The following is a 19,417-nucleotide window of genomic DNA, read 5'->3' as shown; positions in this document are numbered from 1 at the left end:
TGATAAACGATTCTTTTACTCGAAACTGACTCTTCAACTTGGGAATTTGCTTCCATTGTTCCTAAAGGCTAAAATGTCTACAACAATCAAAATCAACTGCGATGGTCAATTCTTAAATTTTCAAAAAAGAATGTGGGGGAATTCGGGGTAATGGCATGTTAGGGTTATACACTGCTGGTCAATAAAATAGGTGTGAGATAAAAATACATGAAATTTTGAGTTTTCTCTAAAAATATTTTTATTTTCAAATATTTTATAGTTAGGCACAGTCGTAAATCTGAAAAAGAACACTTTTATTTGTAAATTAAATGTTATGCTTTGTAGTAACTTTTTCTTCTCCATGAAATCCAAAAAAGTACCTGGTCAATGAAATAGGTGTATTGTCATCTATTGTATTAAATTTTTTTAAATCCAATGATTTTAAGACTTCAACATTTTTAACAATTAGTAACCTGTGTAAGCTCCCTTATTCAACCAAATTTCATCCATTTGTCTTGGCATTGAGTCATTCAAACGCTGATAAATTTCCGTTGGTATAGGGTAGCATTCCTTTTAAGCTGCTTCCCACAAACGATCCTTATTTGTGAAATTTCGATCGAATAACTTCTTTTTAAGTACATTCCGTAAATTTTCTACGGGATTGATGACAGGAGATTGGCATGGTCCGAAATTATAGTCACTTTATTATCCCGAAATCATTCCTTTACATACTTCGATGTGTGTTTTTGGTCAATATCCTGCTGAAACTGTCATGTAAAGGCACGTTATCTTTGGCATAGGACTGCATGACATCCTTTAGGATGTCCATCCTTTAGCCTTGCATTCGATTCTTGCCATTATAGTGGCGTTGCGAAAAATAGGACCTGCACCATTCCACGAAAAGCAAGCCCCAAACCTCATTGTTCTCGCCTCCGTGCTTTACCATATTTTGCGTGTGTCGCAGATCAAACTGTTTGCACTTTGGACGTTTAACGTTTCGTTGTGCATCGGAGGAAAACAGGTTTACCTTTGATTCGTCCCTCCGAAGGATATGTCGCCATTTTTTGATTCCTTCTGAACCAGGCCCATTAACGCTGTTGGAAAGCTAAGTGCATTTTTCTTCAAAGGCTTTGGCTTCGAAATAGTGGAACCTTCTTAGCAATTCTTTCTGGAAGATTGGAATTTTACGGCCTACAGCGAACTGTTCTCGGACCTACCACTTTTCCAATTTGTGCTGAATTAGTCTTGGATGACGCGAATGGATCAGATTTCGCTACAATTGCAATACGATGGTCAGCTGCTGTAGATGTTTTCTTGGGTTTTTTGCGTGTTTTCTTTTTTCAAAGGTTTTAAGGCATTTGTAACGAAGTTTTCGGAACGCCGCAGTGTATTCGCGATTTATTTATACGTCTTATCTTCTTGAACAAAATTTCTTAGCAAAACTCGTTCCACTTGAGTACAGTGACATGCTCGACCCATTCTATAACAAATCTTTGACTTATTCAACATTTAAATACATTTATTAACACGCAGAATTCAAACTTCACCAAATAAAACGTATAATGGAATTATGTAAAATAATAACACGTTAATATATTTCACACACCTATTATATTGACCACACGAAAAAGCCTGCGGTAGTCTTGTTTTGCATCTTGACAAAGATTGCAAATATAATCATCGCCAACAACCCACTAGTGACTTGACAGATCCCAAGGCTTCTGTGTGCGGTAGGTGTGATTGAGACTGCTGCAACTTGGTATGCGTAATTGAGAGAAAAACAAAATAATCTATCACACACCTATTTTATTGGCCAGCAGTGTACTTAAATGTATGTTCAATTCAAAAGTTAATACTCCATGTCTATGTTAAAGTTTGATATATTGTTTTTCGATCTTTGGCATCTGCTTTTTTTCGTTGAAAGTCGCAGCAACGCGCGATGGGTATTAGCTAGTATGAAATAAAAATACGATTGTCGATCCACTAAAAATCACAATTTACTTTTTCTAACGGATGTTTTGACAATAATTGTGGGTCTTCTTAATATGTATGCTTAATTCGAGCTGATACCCGTTAGAGCAAGTGTTATACAAGCGTCACTCTATTTATGTATAATCTGTTTATCTCTCCCAAATGTACCCACGGGTACTCTGACGAGACTGGGATTGGCGCAAGCACAGCAAGCCAATCAGAAAACACCACATTCCGAACAGTCAAGAAGAAAGTATGGATCGAAATGCGACGAAAAAGGACTACGACTGGAAACTTGGAACATGGAACTTCAAGTCGCTTGGACGTCTAACTCTAACGAATCCTGCACGACGAGCTGCAAACTCACAACTTCGAAGTGTTGTAGTGTATTGTGTATAGCAGGAACTTTGCTTGGCGGGACAGAAGGTGTGGAAAAGGGAGCATCGGACGGCGACATTCTACCAAAGCGGCGGCACAATAAACGCCTAACTTATTAATGCTGTGGAAGAGGCGATAATACGTCATTAAACGGCAGCTAAAGCTATAGCTAAAGGATGTCTGTAGTGGTAATCAAAGGCAGTTTCTTCAACTCCTCCATCGACGAGAAAGATGCTTTTTCCACGTACCTGGAGCACATCGATCATTCTTACTCTAGTTTATAAAGAACGCGAGATTCGTTTGAAAGCGGTTCGAATGAATAGTAAGTCCATTTGATTTTACTGTCGTAAACAAGAATTAGAATCTCGCATTCGCCGTGAACAAGAATAACAGTGTATGACAGCACCCCGCGGCGGGAGATTGTGCTCGTCATCGTCGATTTTTATGGAAATATTGTTTATTTTACGGTGCTCCACAAGGTTTATGTTATTCTTGTTTGAAGGCGGCAGTAGTTAGAGTAGACTACAATTCCTTGCAGAGAAATGTCCTAATATAAAACAATTTAGTTTCAGTATTTTCAACACATGCATATTTTCACCGGTTAAATGATTGAAGTGGTGCCCAGTCTAATCCAACAGATCTATCCCCTTAGTAATATCAGTATTTGACGGGGAAAAGTCATACTAGATGTCGGTCAAGTTGGGGTTTACGGGCTTTTATAGTATTTTTGAGTAACACTTATTCAACTAAACCATTGTTAGCATTTAGCTAAGGCCAATATATACAGAAAAGTCGTTTACCTTCTCCAAGCATAGTTCACATTGTTTTAACCAAATGCTAAGAGTAGACAAGCTGAAACACAAACCACGACACTTACATAGGACCTCTCGTTAGTTTGTGTTTGACCGAATGAATTATCGCTCTTTTCCGTAATCTGAAACAAAATCATGATAGATAAAGAAATGAACTCGAACCAAAAAACCTGTCGCTCGGCTATCCTCGATAGCTTATTTGAGAATTTTGACGCCAAGAATGCGTTTCGGCTAGCAATGCAAAATTACACCGAGAAAGTGCAATTTACATATATGTTTTGACATAAACTTCTTTTGTATGTTGAAATCAGAATCGGTCAGAATAGAGAGATGCAACTTACCCGGGACTACTTTCCCCCTCGTCACCACTCTCAATGGTTTTGGGATGATCATCGTAGCACAGTTCGAACGCTTGTTGGGATCGCTGGCTTTGTCCACCGGATAGAACACTTAAGTCGGCGGTAGAAGTGACGGACGTGTCAGCAAGAGATTTCCTCGAGCTGCCCAAAAGCGAGCCACCATCCTCAGATTCAGGAATGTGTACTGAAAGTAAAGCAAATCAAGCGATCAATTTTTGCAACCAACAAATGTTTCTTCAAAGGCGCCGTGCAATGGTTGATAATCATTGTATACAAATGGAGGTTGGTGCTGGCATAACGTTTCTATCATGGGAGTTTTACTACACACCTCACAATTTGTAACACATTTTTTTGCATTGTAACGAGTACGTTTGAAACTTGTGTCCTAAATACATACACGCGGCAGCACTATAACGAAGGAAAAAGACAGGGTTCAAATGAATCGTACACTTAAGAATGGTATGAATAACGGCGGTGTATATATTACAGTAGAGTAAATATAAACCGAGAAAAACTTGCTTGTGGAGCTTAAATGAGCCGCGCAGCAGATGAAAAATTGCTTTCCTCCAGCATGATTCAATTTTTTTCTAGTAACTCCACGTACTGGAATAAAGCTACTATTGTTTTCATGTGTTACGCAACAAAATCGCTAAACTTAGCCAACGCGGATATTGCAAAAAAGAGTGATACGAGCAATACACTAACAAAGATTGACTGAATGCTCTTTTCCGTTTAGCAGTGCTAAATATATAAATTATGATTATTGACTAGCACTAATCCGTCAAGAGTTTTCATTCAAAAGTGATGATCGTTGCTAAGAAAAAAAAAACAAGGATAAACTTAGGTAACTCTTTTGTTTGTTGTATGTTATGAATACCATGTATAGAATAGTGAAAACACGCGATAGTTTTGATATCGTACTCATGATAACTACACGAATTAATGAATCGCCCATGTTCAGTCAATTCAGTATTTCCTTTTTGTCATTTCAATAGAACTAAACCTCACAAGTGAAATCTATTACTCACCAGCATTTAGTTGACTATTGGAACCGCCTCCGGTGGCGTTACTTTGGTTAAGATTCGCAATCTCTTGGGTCGTAATTTCACGCCTACGAAATATATACATTAGTGAAAATTACCGCAATACTAGAAGATATCAATACTTACTTCGTTTTCACTGTTTCGGTGACCTCTTTTTCAGTTTCAGTGAAATCCTGCTTACGACGGCCGATCTGAAACGCAGAAATGGGAGATCATTACTCACGACTTGCTAAAATTTCTATCCGATTTTATTAATTAGTATAAATAGCCCATGCACACCTCTTGTCCTACCTTAGCCTCGACTGTCGGTTCGACAAACACTCCGAACGGTTTCCTTGGCAGTTCGATCTCGCTGGCCGCTGGTGGCAACTCCAATCCGGCCTTTCGTAGCTCGTCCATATTTTTTTCAAGCGATTGAATGACCAAATCGTCGTCGTAACCAAAATCAACATGCAGCTTAGTCTGGATAGCAAACGAACGCGATTAGAAATTTTAATGTTGACTGCTATATGCAGCGAAAGAGCAGAGCATTCACCTGTATATATTGCACAATCAGATCCATGTCTTTGAGCTTCAAAATCTTTGACTTATGCAAACGTAAAATAGTATAAGCCATCGCAGTAACAACCTTTTCACCATCCAGAAGATAAATATCCCACACGCGTAAACAGAGACTGAACGGTATCTGTGGAATGGGGGAAAGTAAGCTTCCAATAAGCTAAGGCAATAAAGCAATTTACCCGTTCGATGAACACAACAAAGAACCATTTTAACGAGTAGAGAATCGAGTCCAAGTTATACTGGTCGAAATGTTTCTTTAGCTTTGGTATAAATTTGGCTATGATTTTGTCATGATGAGCTAGAAAGCGTGTGAGTTTGGGAAAGCCTAAAATTATGAAAAAATGAAGAATATGATATATTAGGGAATGGTTATATCAATTACCTTCTATGAACAATCCGTGCATAGCGTACTTCTTATCCGCTAACAGTATACTTAGAGCCCAGAAAGCTTCTTCTTCATCCATGTACATAAGCAGAACACCGGCCAGACCTGACATGCCTTGGCAGTAACCAACCTGCAATGTTAAGAATATTTTCGTAGTTTGATGCATATTCCAAGAAAAGCTCGCCCTTGTCTCACCTCTGTATTGTACATACTGTATGCTACCAGAACGTTGAACAAACTTTTCTGCTTGATGCTGTACCGCTCCCGGTAGAAAACATGCTCCCGGAACTGTCGATTTACATCTGAATCGATTTGTCTTGCCTCGGTGCCCCATTGCCGGGCAAGTGATAACATCTCCTGGTACTTATTTCGATTCTTGCTGTCCTTCATAATCATCTCCAAATTGAGCAGATTTCTCCAAACCCGTGATCGCAAACTGTCGGGGATGCCCTTGTAAACACGTTTATGCAACTTGGCCAAAGCGGATTTGTCGCCCCACTTGTTAAGCATCTTGAGCCACTTCTTGACCCGCTCCATCTCGATCTCGTTCGCTTTGGTCTCGTGCGGATCATGCTTCTGGGGCAAACGTTTGTCGTGGATGAATCCGTAGCTGAAACGAACAGACACTCGGTTATCATACTGGTTAGTTTTTTTTTGTAGGAAACGAATCACTGTGACCAGTATTTAGATCTATTGTGGTACTGTTTAGTGACAATTGTATTGTGAAAAAATATCGTTTTTGGTGCTCAACTATACGATATTCAAGAAGTTGTGTCGAAAAAAAAAGTTTTTAGCGGATCATTTACAAACAATGGTCAATAACTTCGAGTGTACGATAAATAGAGATTTTTGGTCTGCAGTTAAGATGTTCTCAAAAACAAGTTTTTTAACATTTTTGAAGACTTCATCTTGTTTTTCGTACTTTAAAAAAAGTGTAGCAAATATGTCCCTTCAGGGGGAGGGTTATTCACTATAACTATATCATCAAAATGATGGTCTCGGATCATCATAAAACATCCCAGAAGACATCATTGCTGTATACTTTTCCATTTTCACACAACAATTCGACGGATTAAGGAGCTAAGACGAATTAGGGCACTGTTATCCCTCATTTGCAGTGTTGACAGGAACAATTCATTTCCCCGATAAATTTGACCCTATTAACTTAAAATCGTAATAGCATTTTCATAAAAAAAAATCCTAGCAAGTTACTGTTTTCGGTAAAGTTATTCTGGATCAGATTCCTTCCTACGTGACCCAGGAAAACAAAACACAATGCGGTACCATTAAACAGACAACTCTTTGCACATTTAAAGGACAATTTATTATGCGGGTACCAATTTTGTAACCAGACGGCACATTACAGAAAACCATGCTCAGACACCGCTAACAAAAACTCGTTCAGGCCATAATGACCGCAAAAGCAGCATCCAGTACCTCTAAATCAACATCACGTGTCACAAACAAGGGATCATTTGTGAAACTCGGCGGGTTCTCACTCGTAACCTGGAAGGAGTAAGAAGCAATTAAGCCCAAGCGTCAAGGCAGTAATAACGATGACAATATGGACGTATATGACAACGGTGGGAAAAGGTCTCCAATAGCAACCGGAAAACGCGCAGTTTGATATTATATCGCACAGACTAAAAAAATATAATCTAACTATAAAATAACTATTTTTAATTTGAAAGACTCTTTACTTATACTAAAATCAAAGAGTGGATAAACGTTGTTGAAGAGCTGGCAGCAAACATCCAGTGGATTATTCTGGCCGTATAACGTACGATGTGTTGAGCGTCGGAAAAAATGATTTCTCTGGAAAGATCTTCCTGGAACATTGAAGTCAAGCTGTGCTAAGAGCGCAGGGGAATCTATGTTGTCTGTAAGCAAGTCGAAGATAAAGAGTCATTGCAGAAAGATTATCCTATTTCGCAGCGTAGGGCGATTGGTGAGAGCGCAGCGATCTTCGTTTGGAGGTAGTTGTAATCGATTTTGCCAGGGCATCCGACGAAGGGCAAACCGGATGAAGTTCTTCTGTACCCGTTCAAGACGATTAATGTGAACGGTGTGATACGGGGCCCAAACGGTAACTCCATATTCCAGAATACTGCGCTCCAGTGCGATGTATAGAGATTTTAAACGGTAAACAACAGTGAAATCACGGGATTCTGTACTCATAAAAATGCAGAATTTTTAGTGAAAAATAGAAATTTTTATTTAAAATGAGTGAAAAACTCCTTAATTGAAAATTTATCTCGAAAACTTAGGTTAGGTATTTTTACATAGAATATGTATGCAAAGTTTGAAAGAAATTGGTTAAGTAGTTTTTGAATGGCAGGTAGCACCGCATATCATGTTTTTTTCGGAGACGTTCTACAAAAAGCTTCGTCACCGAGTCGTTTATCGATATTTTTGCATAGAAAAATTACAGAATGTTATTTAGATGACACTTTATAGCGTACAAAAGTTTTGATCAATTCGCTTCCGGCAAAGTTCTAAAAAAATCGCGAAGAAAAAATTTTTTTTTTCGCGCGGAAGCCCTTCCCGTAAAATGCCGGTACTGGAATATTCTCGTCAAAAAAAAAACTAAAAAATGCTATATTGAACAAAAGCTCCAAAGTATTCTTTTATTATTGCTGTGTTATAGCTATCAATAAAGCAAACAATCAATTCATACACCTTTGTTACTTATCCACTACACGAACAGTTAGTATCGTTCCCCGGATTGCGCAGTGAAATGATGAAGTGGATAGTGCCTTTATTATTTTACTATAGCCATTTACTTTTAGCAAACTCGTATTAGACCAAACCAGCGCTAGGCGGAACTGTTACTAAAGATAGAAACGCAGCTACATTATGAGCGTAGTGTTAACGCACAGAAGATCAGCCCGAACTGAAAAAATCATTGTGAAGCATAGCATGCGACATAACTTCGAATACAACAACGTTTGAACTAAGATTCCCGTAAACATGGATAACAATAATCTCGAGGTAGGTCGATTTTCACCGCACACTAACTCAGAGTTCCTTAAACGAATCACCTCTAAATGTGGAAAGGTGGAATCCATTATTTAAAGAAACCTATTCTCATGTTGTTTTAACAATTCGTGTTTTGAGAGTCCATATGACGAAATAGATTCCTTCTTAACCGATTTTGAATGCAAATACATTATAATTAAAAAAGTACTTTGAGTACATAGTACTCAAATGAGAGCAAGCATGTAATCTCTAGCTAATTGAATGAAAAGGGTAACAAAGAACATTAGTCGAAATAAAAAAGAAAAAAATAAGCAACGTTGATTGCAAACTCAGATCAAATCCCTACGTGGCCTATTCGAATCAAGGTTGGGTACTAGATGGGCGTTCATTCTTTTATATATTAATATTTAATATTAGAATACTCAATACGTCGCACAGTGTCGCCTAGCCTGACAAAACCTCAAAATTTTACTTTGGGTTTTTCATGATTGACGCATGGTAGTGTTTGACTACCCAGGGTTCGTAATATATTTTATAAATGTCTCCCAGCAATTTAAATAATGTGTATTCTACTAAAAATTCACCGCATCAAATTTTTCGAAAATGAATTTGCAGATATTACGTTGCACTTTATATTCGTAAATGTTGAATTTTCGAACCACCCAAGGGCCAAAATTTTGATATAAAAATAAAAATATTGACATCAAATATGCATTTAGCGCCACAAAATTACGCCAGTGTAAATTTTTCATCAAATTCGGGCCACGTTTGAGGCTTTGTCCGACTTTTGTATGGAAGGTGATCAATGTGCGTCGGCATACCGTAAAAAATGGGAACCAATGCAAATGACGCTCTTGAGAGATTCCGCAATGGCTCATATTCCATTTGCGTCGATTCTAACTACACTAAGGCAAAATTCATAAGATTCATCTTATGATGACTAGAAAAGTAGAAAAACTATGCTTTCATAAGATTAATATGAAAAACATACGACTTGTATGATTACCTTAACATTTTATAAGTTATTGCATATGCCAGTCGTTCGAATTTCATACGAGCATCTTATGATTCTCATAAACATAAGAGAAATGCATAGAATAGTCTTATGGTAATTCAAAGATGCCTTATGGAACATGAAATCATAGCAAACCGATTTGACCAAATAAATGCCGTTTCATAAGATAATCTTATGATTTACATACGTGCTACTTGTGGCTAAAAATTATACGATATTCCTATGAAATTCGCTGTATTTTTTGCCTGAGTGTAGGTATCCAGGTCATGGACGCCAACGCGTGATTTGTAAAACGAATCATTCTGATTTTTTCAGCCGATCAGAACAAACGTAAACATCACGCACATGAAAGAAACTCATCAGCTGTTAGTAGAAGAGCGCCCAGAATTGCGCACGCAGGAAATAACCATGCGAAGGTTAACAACTGGAATCTCAAGTTTCACATCACACATTGCTTCCTCCCGATCCGAATTGTATGTGCAAATGAAAATAAAATATCTGCAATCAACTGAATAACTTGAAATAATTGATTACTTATACCTAAAATTGCATAACAATATATTTTCAAGTTCATGCTTTGGTTTGGCCGCACTGGTGATTCTTTTCTGTATGATGGATGCAAAAAGTTTGTTTTGATTGTGGTAGTGTATCGGCAAAACATGGCAATAATGTGAACCATCGTATTTAATATTATCCTATTATAACACTAGGCCTATCCTAGTGTTTGACGAGCGATTTTAAAGTGAAATAATTGTATAAAGGTTCTCCAGCTAAAATAAGGTATGTATCAGTGCAATGTTTAATATATTTGTGCCGGGATAACGAGATATGAGGCGGTAAATGCTGGCTCGTAAGTGTTTATTTTGCTAAGCACCGTTGCATCTTGTTTCGGTTCACTACGTGAGTGAGGCGGATATTTCATTAAGGTGATTTTGTTTTAATTAAAAGTTGGATTTAGAGGATAGTTCTAAATACATATGTGCACAACAAATAAACAATATAACTTGAACTTATTTTTGCACACCTGCTTCAAGCAAATCGATATTGTCATTATCTCATATGATTGGTTCGAAACCAAGGAGTACGAAATAGGGTCACAATAGGCTCTACTACCATAATAGGCACATCACCCTAATTAATTTTCAAGTGCCACCTTGCTGGCCGTGCTACCTGTGTAACGGCAAAAGCCGTTTATAGAGTACAAGGTTTTATAAATCTCACATTTCATGGAGCTTTTGGTCACGAATGATTCACTACGTTTTCCACAAGTGCATATGGCCTGCCAAATCAGGTACTTTTAAAGCTTCTTCCGTTTGAAACGGTTATTCACAGCAGCATTTGCCCGTGAAATAATCATGACCCGGCAAATGCTTGATATCCGCTTTGATGTTGGTATTTCGTTTGTATTGTCGTGTAGAAGTTTCGGTCGGGCGTTTTGGCTACACTTTGCCTTTTTAGGAATATGTCCAATGGAAAATAGGTAGAGAAAGAATCACCGGAACGGGAGAATGAAGATTCGTCAAAAATTTACCTTTTTAGTGGACACACTGTAAAAAGCTATGTCCTCAAGTGGGAATTGAACCTGCGATCTCCCAGTCTTTAGTTGGGTGCAGTGGCCACTACTCCATCGAGGATCTGTGATGATGTCATCACAAATTCCCAATAGCATCGTGACCCATCGACTCCCAACCAAATGTCTCCTATAAGCGCATCGTCACATCGTCATTCAGGCTTGAGATATTATTATCACTGCTTGAGTCTCATTAGCTAGCTCAGACACCGCCACTTTCTCGAGAAACATGTCAAATGGTCCTAAGTGCAAATGAGAGCCTCTCTTTGTTTACTTTCTTTTTCGATTATTACGGCGTCATCTTAAAACTTTTCAATATTGTGTCAGGATATATCAATAAACTCTGATTTCGACTAGCTTATTCTGCTAAGAGTTTAGTAACAAACGTATAAACTGCCGAGTTATTAGCGAAAGAGAAAGTAAACAAAGAGAAACTGTCATTTTCAATTAGGACCATGTTTGGCTAGCTTTGGTGGTGAATAGAACTATAGAGAAACATATTGATATCTGCCCTTAAAGGCAGGCTAAAAAAACTTGAAAAATGGGAAAACATGACTGGCGTCAAAACAGTACTGAGCTGTCAATGAAACGGATCGGATAACTGTAAATAATGCTAAAGGTCTCGTGTGCCCATTCACTCTTTCGGTACGTCAAAACGTTATGTGTTGTGGATGTTGTGTGCGAATGCCTCCGTTTAACAGCATGTAACTAGTTTTGACGTCCCGTTGACGTGTTGTGCCGTTGACGGTAACTCAAACTACTGCCGGATTGACAGTAGGGATACATAAATTACTTGGGAGAGATGAAGTAAGCTAGAATGTTACTTAACATGTTTATAGTAAAGAAACATTTTTTTAGCGAATTTATAACGAACTTCCCTCTTCTAGGTTGATGGGTTTTGACAGATTGTACGCCATTTCCCGGAATACCATTGATTGGATTTACTTTTAGAATTGATCTTTAGTGGTTACACTACCGTAGAATTTGTAAGAAATAGAACTTTTTTCGAGAGTTGTCCTACTGGAGCTCTAGAGCTAGGTTCTCAGAAGGGCTCCCCGTCAGAATCACATACTACAATTTGCAGACGAGATAGGCAATGGTGCCCAATAAAACACTGCTTTAAGGCCAATTGTAGCGGGCCGTGATTCTGAAAGTGATATTCATTGTACGGTTCAGGTATGTGTGGGCATAGGGACGCGCGATCGCGTGTATCATCCCGAAGGGCTTTGTAGCATTTGTACGTTAATGTGTTCGACCGCGTGTGTGTTTGTATGTCGCGTGTGCTAACATGTATTTAACTTCGCGTGTATAAATTCTATTTTATAACTGGGTGCCTTTCGCACATTCGCGTATGTTCTAGAATGATCGCGCGCGGACCGTGAATCTGATACCTAATTTTTCGTGTACGGTTCAGATTCTAGAAGAATGTGGGTTCTTGCACATCACTAGAGTTCCCAGTTATGTCGCCGTAGAACGTGTGGTCTAGTGGATATGAGCTTTATTTTTTTATTGGTCCAACTGAATGTATGGACCCAAGTTGCTAAAATGAAGAGTAAATATTTCCGGACGTGACCGATTCATGATCTCGCGCGTTTGCGGATTTGCGTTTGAGACCGCGTTTGTAACTTCGTAAGTACTAAAACGTTCACATTATTACCGGAGTGTTATTAAGTTTGCATGATCGCTGGCGTAGGTGTGCGTAGATGATCGGCTTAAGCTTTCGTATGTTGACGTGTTTGTCGCGTGTGCTCGCGTGTATGTGACTTCGCGTGTATAAATTCGATTTTGTAACCCTGCGGCCATTCACATATTCGCGTGTGTTCTTGGATGGCCACGCGGACCGTCATTCTGATATTTAGTTTTCGGTCTACGGATCACATCCTGACAGGGAGTGAGGTACCCCATATCACTAGAGTTCCCGGTAACGTCGCCATGGAACGTTTTGTCTAGTGAATATTGGAGTTATTCTTAATTTTTCAATTTTATTTTTTTTGTTCCTTTTTTTTATTAATTAACATGGACCTAGACTGTTGGTACCGAGGATAGACTTCCGGACGATCCCGATTCATGATCGCGCGAGCGCGGGAGTTCGTAGGTTTACGCTTGAGATCGCGTTGGTAAGTTTATGAGTGCTGAAACGTTCACCTCATCCCCAGGGTGTTATCATGTTTGCGAGTTCGTGGGCGTAGGTTGCTTGGATAATCGCGAGGGGCCAATTTTGTCTACCCCCGATTTTATCAGCTTCATATGAAAATTGATAGTTGGTAGTTTGATGGGCTCTAACAGAAGAAAAATATATGTCCCGATTTTGTCAATATACCCGATTTATCAGCTTAAAATTCACGAAGGGGCTGATTAAAACGGGTCTTAACTGTAATACATATTCAAATAGGTTCAAAATTACTTGGATTTGCGGATCTAGATCACTAATAACCAACCAAAGTTGCTTGTTCCTAAGCGTATGCCGCACTCCTTTTTCCAGCGAGCTCCTAACCGATTTTTACAAACTTGATTTCAAATAAATGATATAATACTTTCATTGACTGCTATTGAATTTCATTCAGTACTGACTTTTGCTTCCGGAGTTACAGCGTGGTTAACGCGGTCACATAGGAATTTCTCATAAATCATAATACGTCATAGGTTAAAAATTTATTGTAATTAACATCAAATTACTTCGATTCGCTGGCCTAGATCACTGATGGTGAATCAAATATTTTTAGAATAAATTGTCCACTATCGGTAATTCCGGAAGTCTCGGGTTCTGGACATATTCCAGAACGGTGATGATTGAATCAATTTTCACTAACCTCGTCTCAAATGGAACGTATAATATGCAGTTGGGTGTTGTACCCTGCCATCCACCGCTCTCCCTCTTTGCTGCCACACCCCTCCCCAGCTCCGCATTACAAAATATGTTAACATGAAGACAACATAGAACTCACGTTGATTAAGCTAATTAAATATTATACGCTAGACGCGCCCTTATTCATCTCATTAGTCAGAATGTTACACTATTTCGTGTGAAAGGATTGCGCTAAAATATGTATCATCTACTTTGCTTCGTTTCTAAGAAGCAGTACAGTTACAATATTTACCTGTAAAATGTAAAATGCCCGCGTTTGAGCTAAGCGAAAAGTCGATTACAAAGTACCCTTATTCATCCTACCGTTTGCGCTAATGCGTTGAATAGAGATAGCAGATACTGCTCTAACTAATGTGTTCAAATGGGTGGGATGAATAGAGGAGCTAAGATGAATTAGGGAGCAATAACCCTATATTTGTTTGTTTCAAGAGTGTCAGCGCTGACATGGTTCTCATCAGGTTCGTGGCAATCTTGCACTCATATATACTTACCAAGGGTAGTAAGAATGTAACAGATATTTCCACAATGTTATATGGAATGTGACCAGCTATTAAATCATATTGATAAATGCGAAAGGCACAATTGCACCACTAGGTGGATTAAAGCAGGTTTTAACCGCATCACTTATCGGTTTAGAAAAATCTCTTTAGAAACCCTATGTGCGGTGTTGGATATTGAACCCGGGTGTGCTGCCTACAAGGCAATCGATTTACCAACCCGCTCCCCCGAATAATATTTAAGGAAAATTGTTTTTTATTAACATTAACATGATTAGTGAGCAAAAATCAAAGTTTACTTCATATTTCAATGGCATAAAAAATCACCAAGAAGAAGTCCATTCCGGGAAATGGCACATTCCGGGTAATGGGTTTCAAGAAATGGGACATTTCAGGAAATGGCACATTCGGGGAAATGTAAACTCCGAGAAATGGTATTCTGGGAAATGGTTTTCCGGGAAATAGTATTCCGAGAAATAACGTATAATTGGTTTGACGGTCTTGCAAACAAAGCACATTTCGTGCATCAGTGCTAAAGAACCTCAGACAGACAATGGCTTCAAGATGGTTATCGCATTACGCCTCGATAGTGATGCATCGAGGAGACCGAGAGGGCTTGTGGGCAATTTTTCTTGTTTTTTCTAAGCGGACCCAACAGGAGCAGAAATATTGTCGATAAATCGATTATTTATCAATATATTGATGGTTGGTGCGAAGACAGTAAAAAAATAGATCAAAATTAAATATTTATTCCGATGTAGATGTAAATTATAAAATTCCTAAATTTTCCTTTCGATCATGTCTATATGAGCCTGTCTAGTCCTACACTGAAAAAAATCCAAACGTTAATTCTATTTCCTTCAAACCGCTTAAAATTCATATGAAGAAGAAATGCTATTGTTATCACGCGCACACATACCTTCTATGTGTCAACTGTATAAACTATGTATGCACACACATAAGTTATATGTGCATATTGTTATAGAATGGGGTTTCATGTGCCTAATAGTTATGAAATGTGAATGTAGGATTAATATTTCTTGTAAATACACACATTAGGTTTATGTGCCAGCAAATAGTGTCTATATACCTCCGTTAATTGTAAAAATCTGTGTGTAAAATCAATAGGCATAACGTTTATTTTTTTGAGTGTAGGTTTCCGTTCTAAGTTTGTAACTGATTCGGTCCAGAATTCCTATTCGTCTTTCAATTCCATTGCTTCGTTTCCCTTAGTCTTAAATTTAACAAAAATAACCAACGAAATCGATACAGTATGCTTCAATTTATTACCATATCTTAAATTAGATTCATACTAACACAATTATTTGCTTAATATTGCTCCCATGTACACTCACAATCCCTTCCATTCCAAACATACAAAAACGCCCGTGCCCTTCGCGATAACACAAACTTGGTCATAAACGCGAACATGCAATACAATCCACTAGTGCGTCTCTAATTTTTAGTTTTTCTCTCGGTGATTCATGACTCTTTCCCAACTGTCAATACGCGACATCATTTATGATCGGCCCTTGGTAATATATTTAGAGCAGACAATCCAATGAAAATAGAATTGATAGGATTTTTGTGCGTTTTAGCACCTTGTGTCACACCTGATTATTTGTTATTCATACTAAGAATACCAAATCATGTGATGTGATGGCCGGAAGATTAGAGAAGCAAACTACCTCCATTTGTACAAGATAAATTTCATTTAAAAAAATAAATGTTTTTGTATTACAATCCAATAATAACAAATGAAATCTTTAGACGAAAACCTTTTTCGACATAAATTCACGGCTTCCACGCCGATATCAAATCATTATGAATCACACCGTCTTACACAACATGTATTGGTAGACTTATTACCTATTCTATGAATAGCCCTTTTATATGCAAAATAATCACATGTCGTTTCTGAAGGCGGACCATGCCGTTCGTGGGCACTGGAGAATGTCATTCTAAAATCTAGCAAGTGTAAATATATGGCAGTCACTTTCGGTGGGCGTCTGTTACTTATCCACCCACAATCTATCCCTTCCCAGCGATTGATCTCAGAACCAAAACATACAGTATAAGCAGTCTAAGGCCACCGACTGAAGCAAAATCCGTTGCGTTGTATGCAAACTTACAACACTTACCGATCGGTTTGATGGTACACCTCGAAGGCCGGATCTTCCCATGGATCGATGACGGCACCTGCTTCTCGACCTAGGTCATAACGCTGGAAAATCTTTGTTCGTTCCTCCTTGGCCCGCGCAACCAAAGCCTCTTCGTCCATTGCTTTGGGATAGGTTATCAGCTTACCGTAGCCAAACCAACACAGTCCTAGTTAGGATTCTTGTTTTCTTGCAGTTCGCTTTACTTGATAAATTAGATGATCACTTTCTCACTTCATAGTTTTCCCAAGTAATCATCGTTTGAGGTTTTCTTCTATTTTTTTTTTCAAGTTTTTCTTTAGAAAAGAAAGTAGTGATTGAAAAATAACTAAACGCTTTTCACATATTATCCTCTGATTTTCACACCTGCTGCAGCAGCAGGTCAAACACATCCACTTTCTGGGCAATCATTACTAACTGTTAAAGTCGATTAATTTAGCATTGCAAATTGCGTGGCGAAAAGAAGATAATCAAGAAAAAGGGAGCAATGGCAAAGTGGAGTGATTCTTTGCGACATTCATGAAGAATATGTAAAATTTGGTGCTATACATTCTTCGTGGGTTGTTTGCTAAAATAGAATGCGTCAAAAAAATTACAAAATTGCAACCAGCAACAGGCACTGAGAAAACTTATTGAAATTTTAAAATTATGGAGTAGCATATTATTTTTATTCACAGGCTATGAAATAGCATAAGCAACAATCCCGTTTACAAGTTTTCTGGCTGTTTCATGTATTCCATTCACCAGTTTTTCATATCGCAACTTTCTTCACCTCCATTTCGAGAGTAGCCGCGGAGCGACATCAGCACGATAGACGACGGCCACTTGTTCCGACTCCAATCAAACAACACCGATCGCTCGTTGCAGCACAATATACCACCAGTTCCCGCAGTACCAAATGACAGAGGAAAAAATTAACACAAATTTAATTGGAAACACCGTTTGATTTTCACTACCCGATTAGCACGTACTATTCGAAGATTTTCGGGGCGCACTTCGTGTGCACCAAACAGTCCACAATAATAACTACATTTCTAAACATTCAGTTTTAATTCTTGCTTGGTTTAACGAGAACAATTTTGATAGAAAGCTGATTATTATTTTCTCGGCCAACACCATTCCGGAATCGATAGCGAGTTTGCAACCACGAAAAACTATTTTGTTACGTTTTCCTATCTTTTTCTGTGTCACCTATTTTTCAATTTTTTCACGCTGTCTATTCGTATCGTTTAGTTGTCATTATTTTGTCGAGGGATAGGTCACTGGTGGAAACGATAAATCGGCGAACGAATATAAAACCAAAACAAAACCGGTTACATTTTGTGTATATAAAAGTATAATACAATGTAATTTATATTTACTATCATAATATTATATTATTCCTACTTTCGATATGTGCACCGATAGCAGATAGGCCGTCAGCTCGAGAGTTATTAAAAAAGCCATGATGTGAACCTGACTGCACACTTTTCCGACTCGGGTTACCCACAACGATATGTGATTCTGAAAACAGTTACAACGTACTTTTTCCGCCAACGAATATTGGGCTTATTCAAGAGAAAGAAAACTATCCTTGACATGATTAATGACTAAACCAACTGGTTACCGTGCAATGAATAAATTACAATGAAAAAATTGCCAGATACCAATTATCAACCTATTGAGATATCATTGGATATCAAGATGATACAATATTAGAATTTTTCGAAGAACACGCATATTTAAGAAAAAGAAGGGCACATAATAAGTTAATTTTAATTTACAGCTCTTTAGTACTATTTTGTGTAAACGTAACAACCCGGTCTTAGTTTTCTTCTAACTCATACACTTGCCGTTTTGCAACTTGGGTCCGCATTACATCGTCTTCGTTTACCCGTAGCGATACTGGAGGTATGAGTGCTCCAGCGACGACGCGTCCCTCCGAGTTTAAGAAGTTAAATGTAGCACATGCCTGTTCCGTGCTAAGTACCTCGACGTTGATTCTATACTTGCGCATGTACTCGATAATTCTTTTGTTGAGCGCCGGCGTCATCGGTTGGTCTCCAATCCCCACGACCAGAATATCAATTTTTGGTTCGAGTACACTGAAAAGACTGAGACTTTCCTCGTTGATGTCTTCGTAGCTTGCGACATTCCAAGAGAACACCGTTCGTGGAAAAATAGCCATTGGTCCGAGAACTACCATGTTGTTATTCAGCCGAAATCCTACCTGGCTGTATGAGTTTATCAGTAGACCAGATTCGGCCTCCAGATTGAGGATACTAAGGGTCGTTTTTCCATCTCCATCATATGCACTGCTTCGATGAACGATACTGGAACTTTTGAGCAGAACTGTTATTTTGCGCATATATACAGCTACAAATACTTACTACAAACTTCTTGCCGCTGGAGGCCGAAGAAAACTTTGCAACCTTCGGACTGATTGCATTTTTATTCTTGCGAATGTCTCTGTTACTAACGATTAAATAACTTAGGGTTGGGACTAAAATTGGAAAGACGATTATTCGAAGTAGTGTTCACGAAAAGTCGGCGCATGCATGATATTGTTATGAATGTGTGACAAACTGTCAAAAACGAAAATACAATATATACCAAGACGATAAAATAGAAAGGTGTGAATATTTCTTGAGCGTTTTTTCAAAAAGACATCTGCAATGAGGTACTTTGTTTACTTTCTCTTCTGTTAATAATACACTGTAAATAATGTACACGTTTTTTCGATGAGATTCGACACATAAAATTTAAGTTTCAGATGACACTGAAACCTTAAGAATTTTCCACTTCTCCTTTAATAAAATTACACTTGAAAATTAAGTGTGCCGCATTATGACATCATCACATTT

The 19,417-nt window shown here is 38.3% G+C and overlaps 2 protein-coding genes across 9 annotated transcripts in view; both read right to left on the bottom strand.

The window, feature by feature from the left end:
• LOC131684205 (uncharacterized) overlaps positions 1-17,741 on the bottom strand; it is a 36,299-nt gene extending 18,558 nt beyond the window's left edge. The window contains exons 1-11 of one of the 8 annotated variants that reach the window (XM_058966879.1): positions 17,319-17,741; positions 16,557-16,870; positions 5,684-6,098; positions 5,486-5,618; positions 5,283-5,428; positions 5,078-5,227; positions 4,822-5,004; positions 4,669-4,733; positions 4,528-4,610; positions 3,482-3,683; positions 3,206-3,262 (exon numbers count right to left, since the gene is read on the bottom strand). In XM_058966879.1, coding sequence (XP_058822862.1) covers positions 3,206-3,262; positions 3,482-3,683; positions 4,528-4,610; positions 4,669-4,733; positions 4,822-5,004; positions 5,078-5,227; positions 5,283-5,428; positions 5,486-5,618; positions 5,684-6,098; positions 16,557-16,696 — 1,574 coding nt within the window. In that variant the 5' untranslated portion in view covers positions 16,697-16,870; positions 17,319-17,741. Of the gene's footprint in view, positions 1-3,205; positions 3,263-3,481; positions 3,684-4,527; positions 4,611-4,668; positions 4,734-4,821; positions 5,005-5,077; positions 5,228-5,282; positions 5,429-5,485; positions 5,619-5,683; positions 6,099-16,556 lie in introns of all 8 variants that reach the window. The other 7 variants (XM_058966877.1, XM_058966878.1, XM_058966876.1 and 4 more) reach the window with 7 other exon arrangements.
• A 574-nt stretch (positions 17,742-18,315) lies between these two features.
• Positions 18,316-19,143, bottom strand: LOC131684206 (NADH dehydrogenase [ubiquinone] 1 alpha subcomplex assembly factor 3). Its single transcript, XM_058966884.1, has 2 exons — positions 18,944-19,143; positions 18,316-18,892 (listed from the first exon to the last, which is right to left on the bottom strand). The coding sequence occupies exons 1-2, from the start codon at positions 19,000-19,002 to the stop codon at positions 18,379-18,381; spliced, it is 573 nt and encodes a 190-aa protein (XP_058822867.1). The 5' UTR covers positions 19,003-19,143; the 3' UTR covers positions 18,316-18,378.
• Between the last annotated feature and the right edge of the window lie 274 nt (positions 19,144-19,417).

The sequence above is a fragment of the Topomyia yanbarensis genome, chromosome 2, assembly GCF_030247195.1.
Source record: "Topomyia yanbarensis strain Yona2022 chromosome 2, ASM3024719v1, whole genome shotgun sequence".
Classification (NCBI taxonomy): Eukaryota; Metazoa; Arthropoda; class Insecta; order Diptera; family Culicidae; genus Topomyia; species Topomyia yanbarensis.
This window is presented reverse-complemented; position numbering and strand designations above follow the sequence as displayed.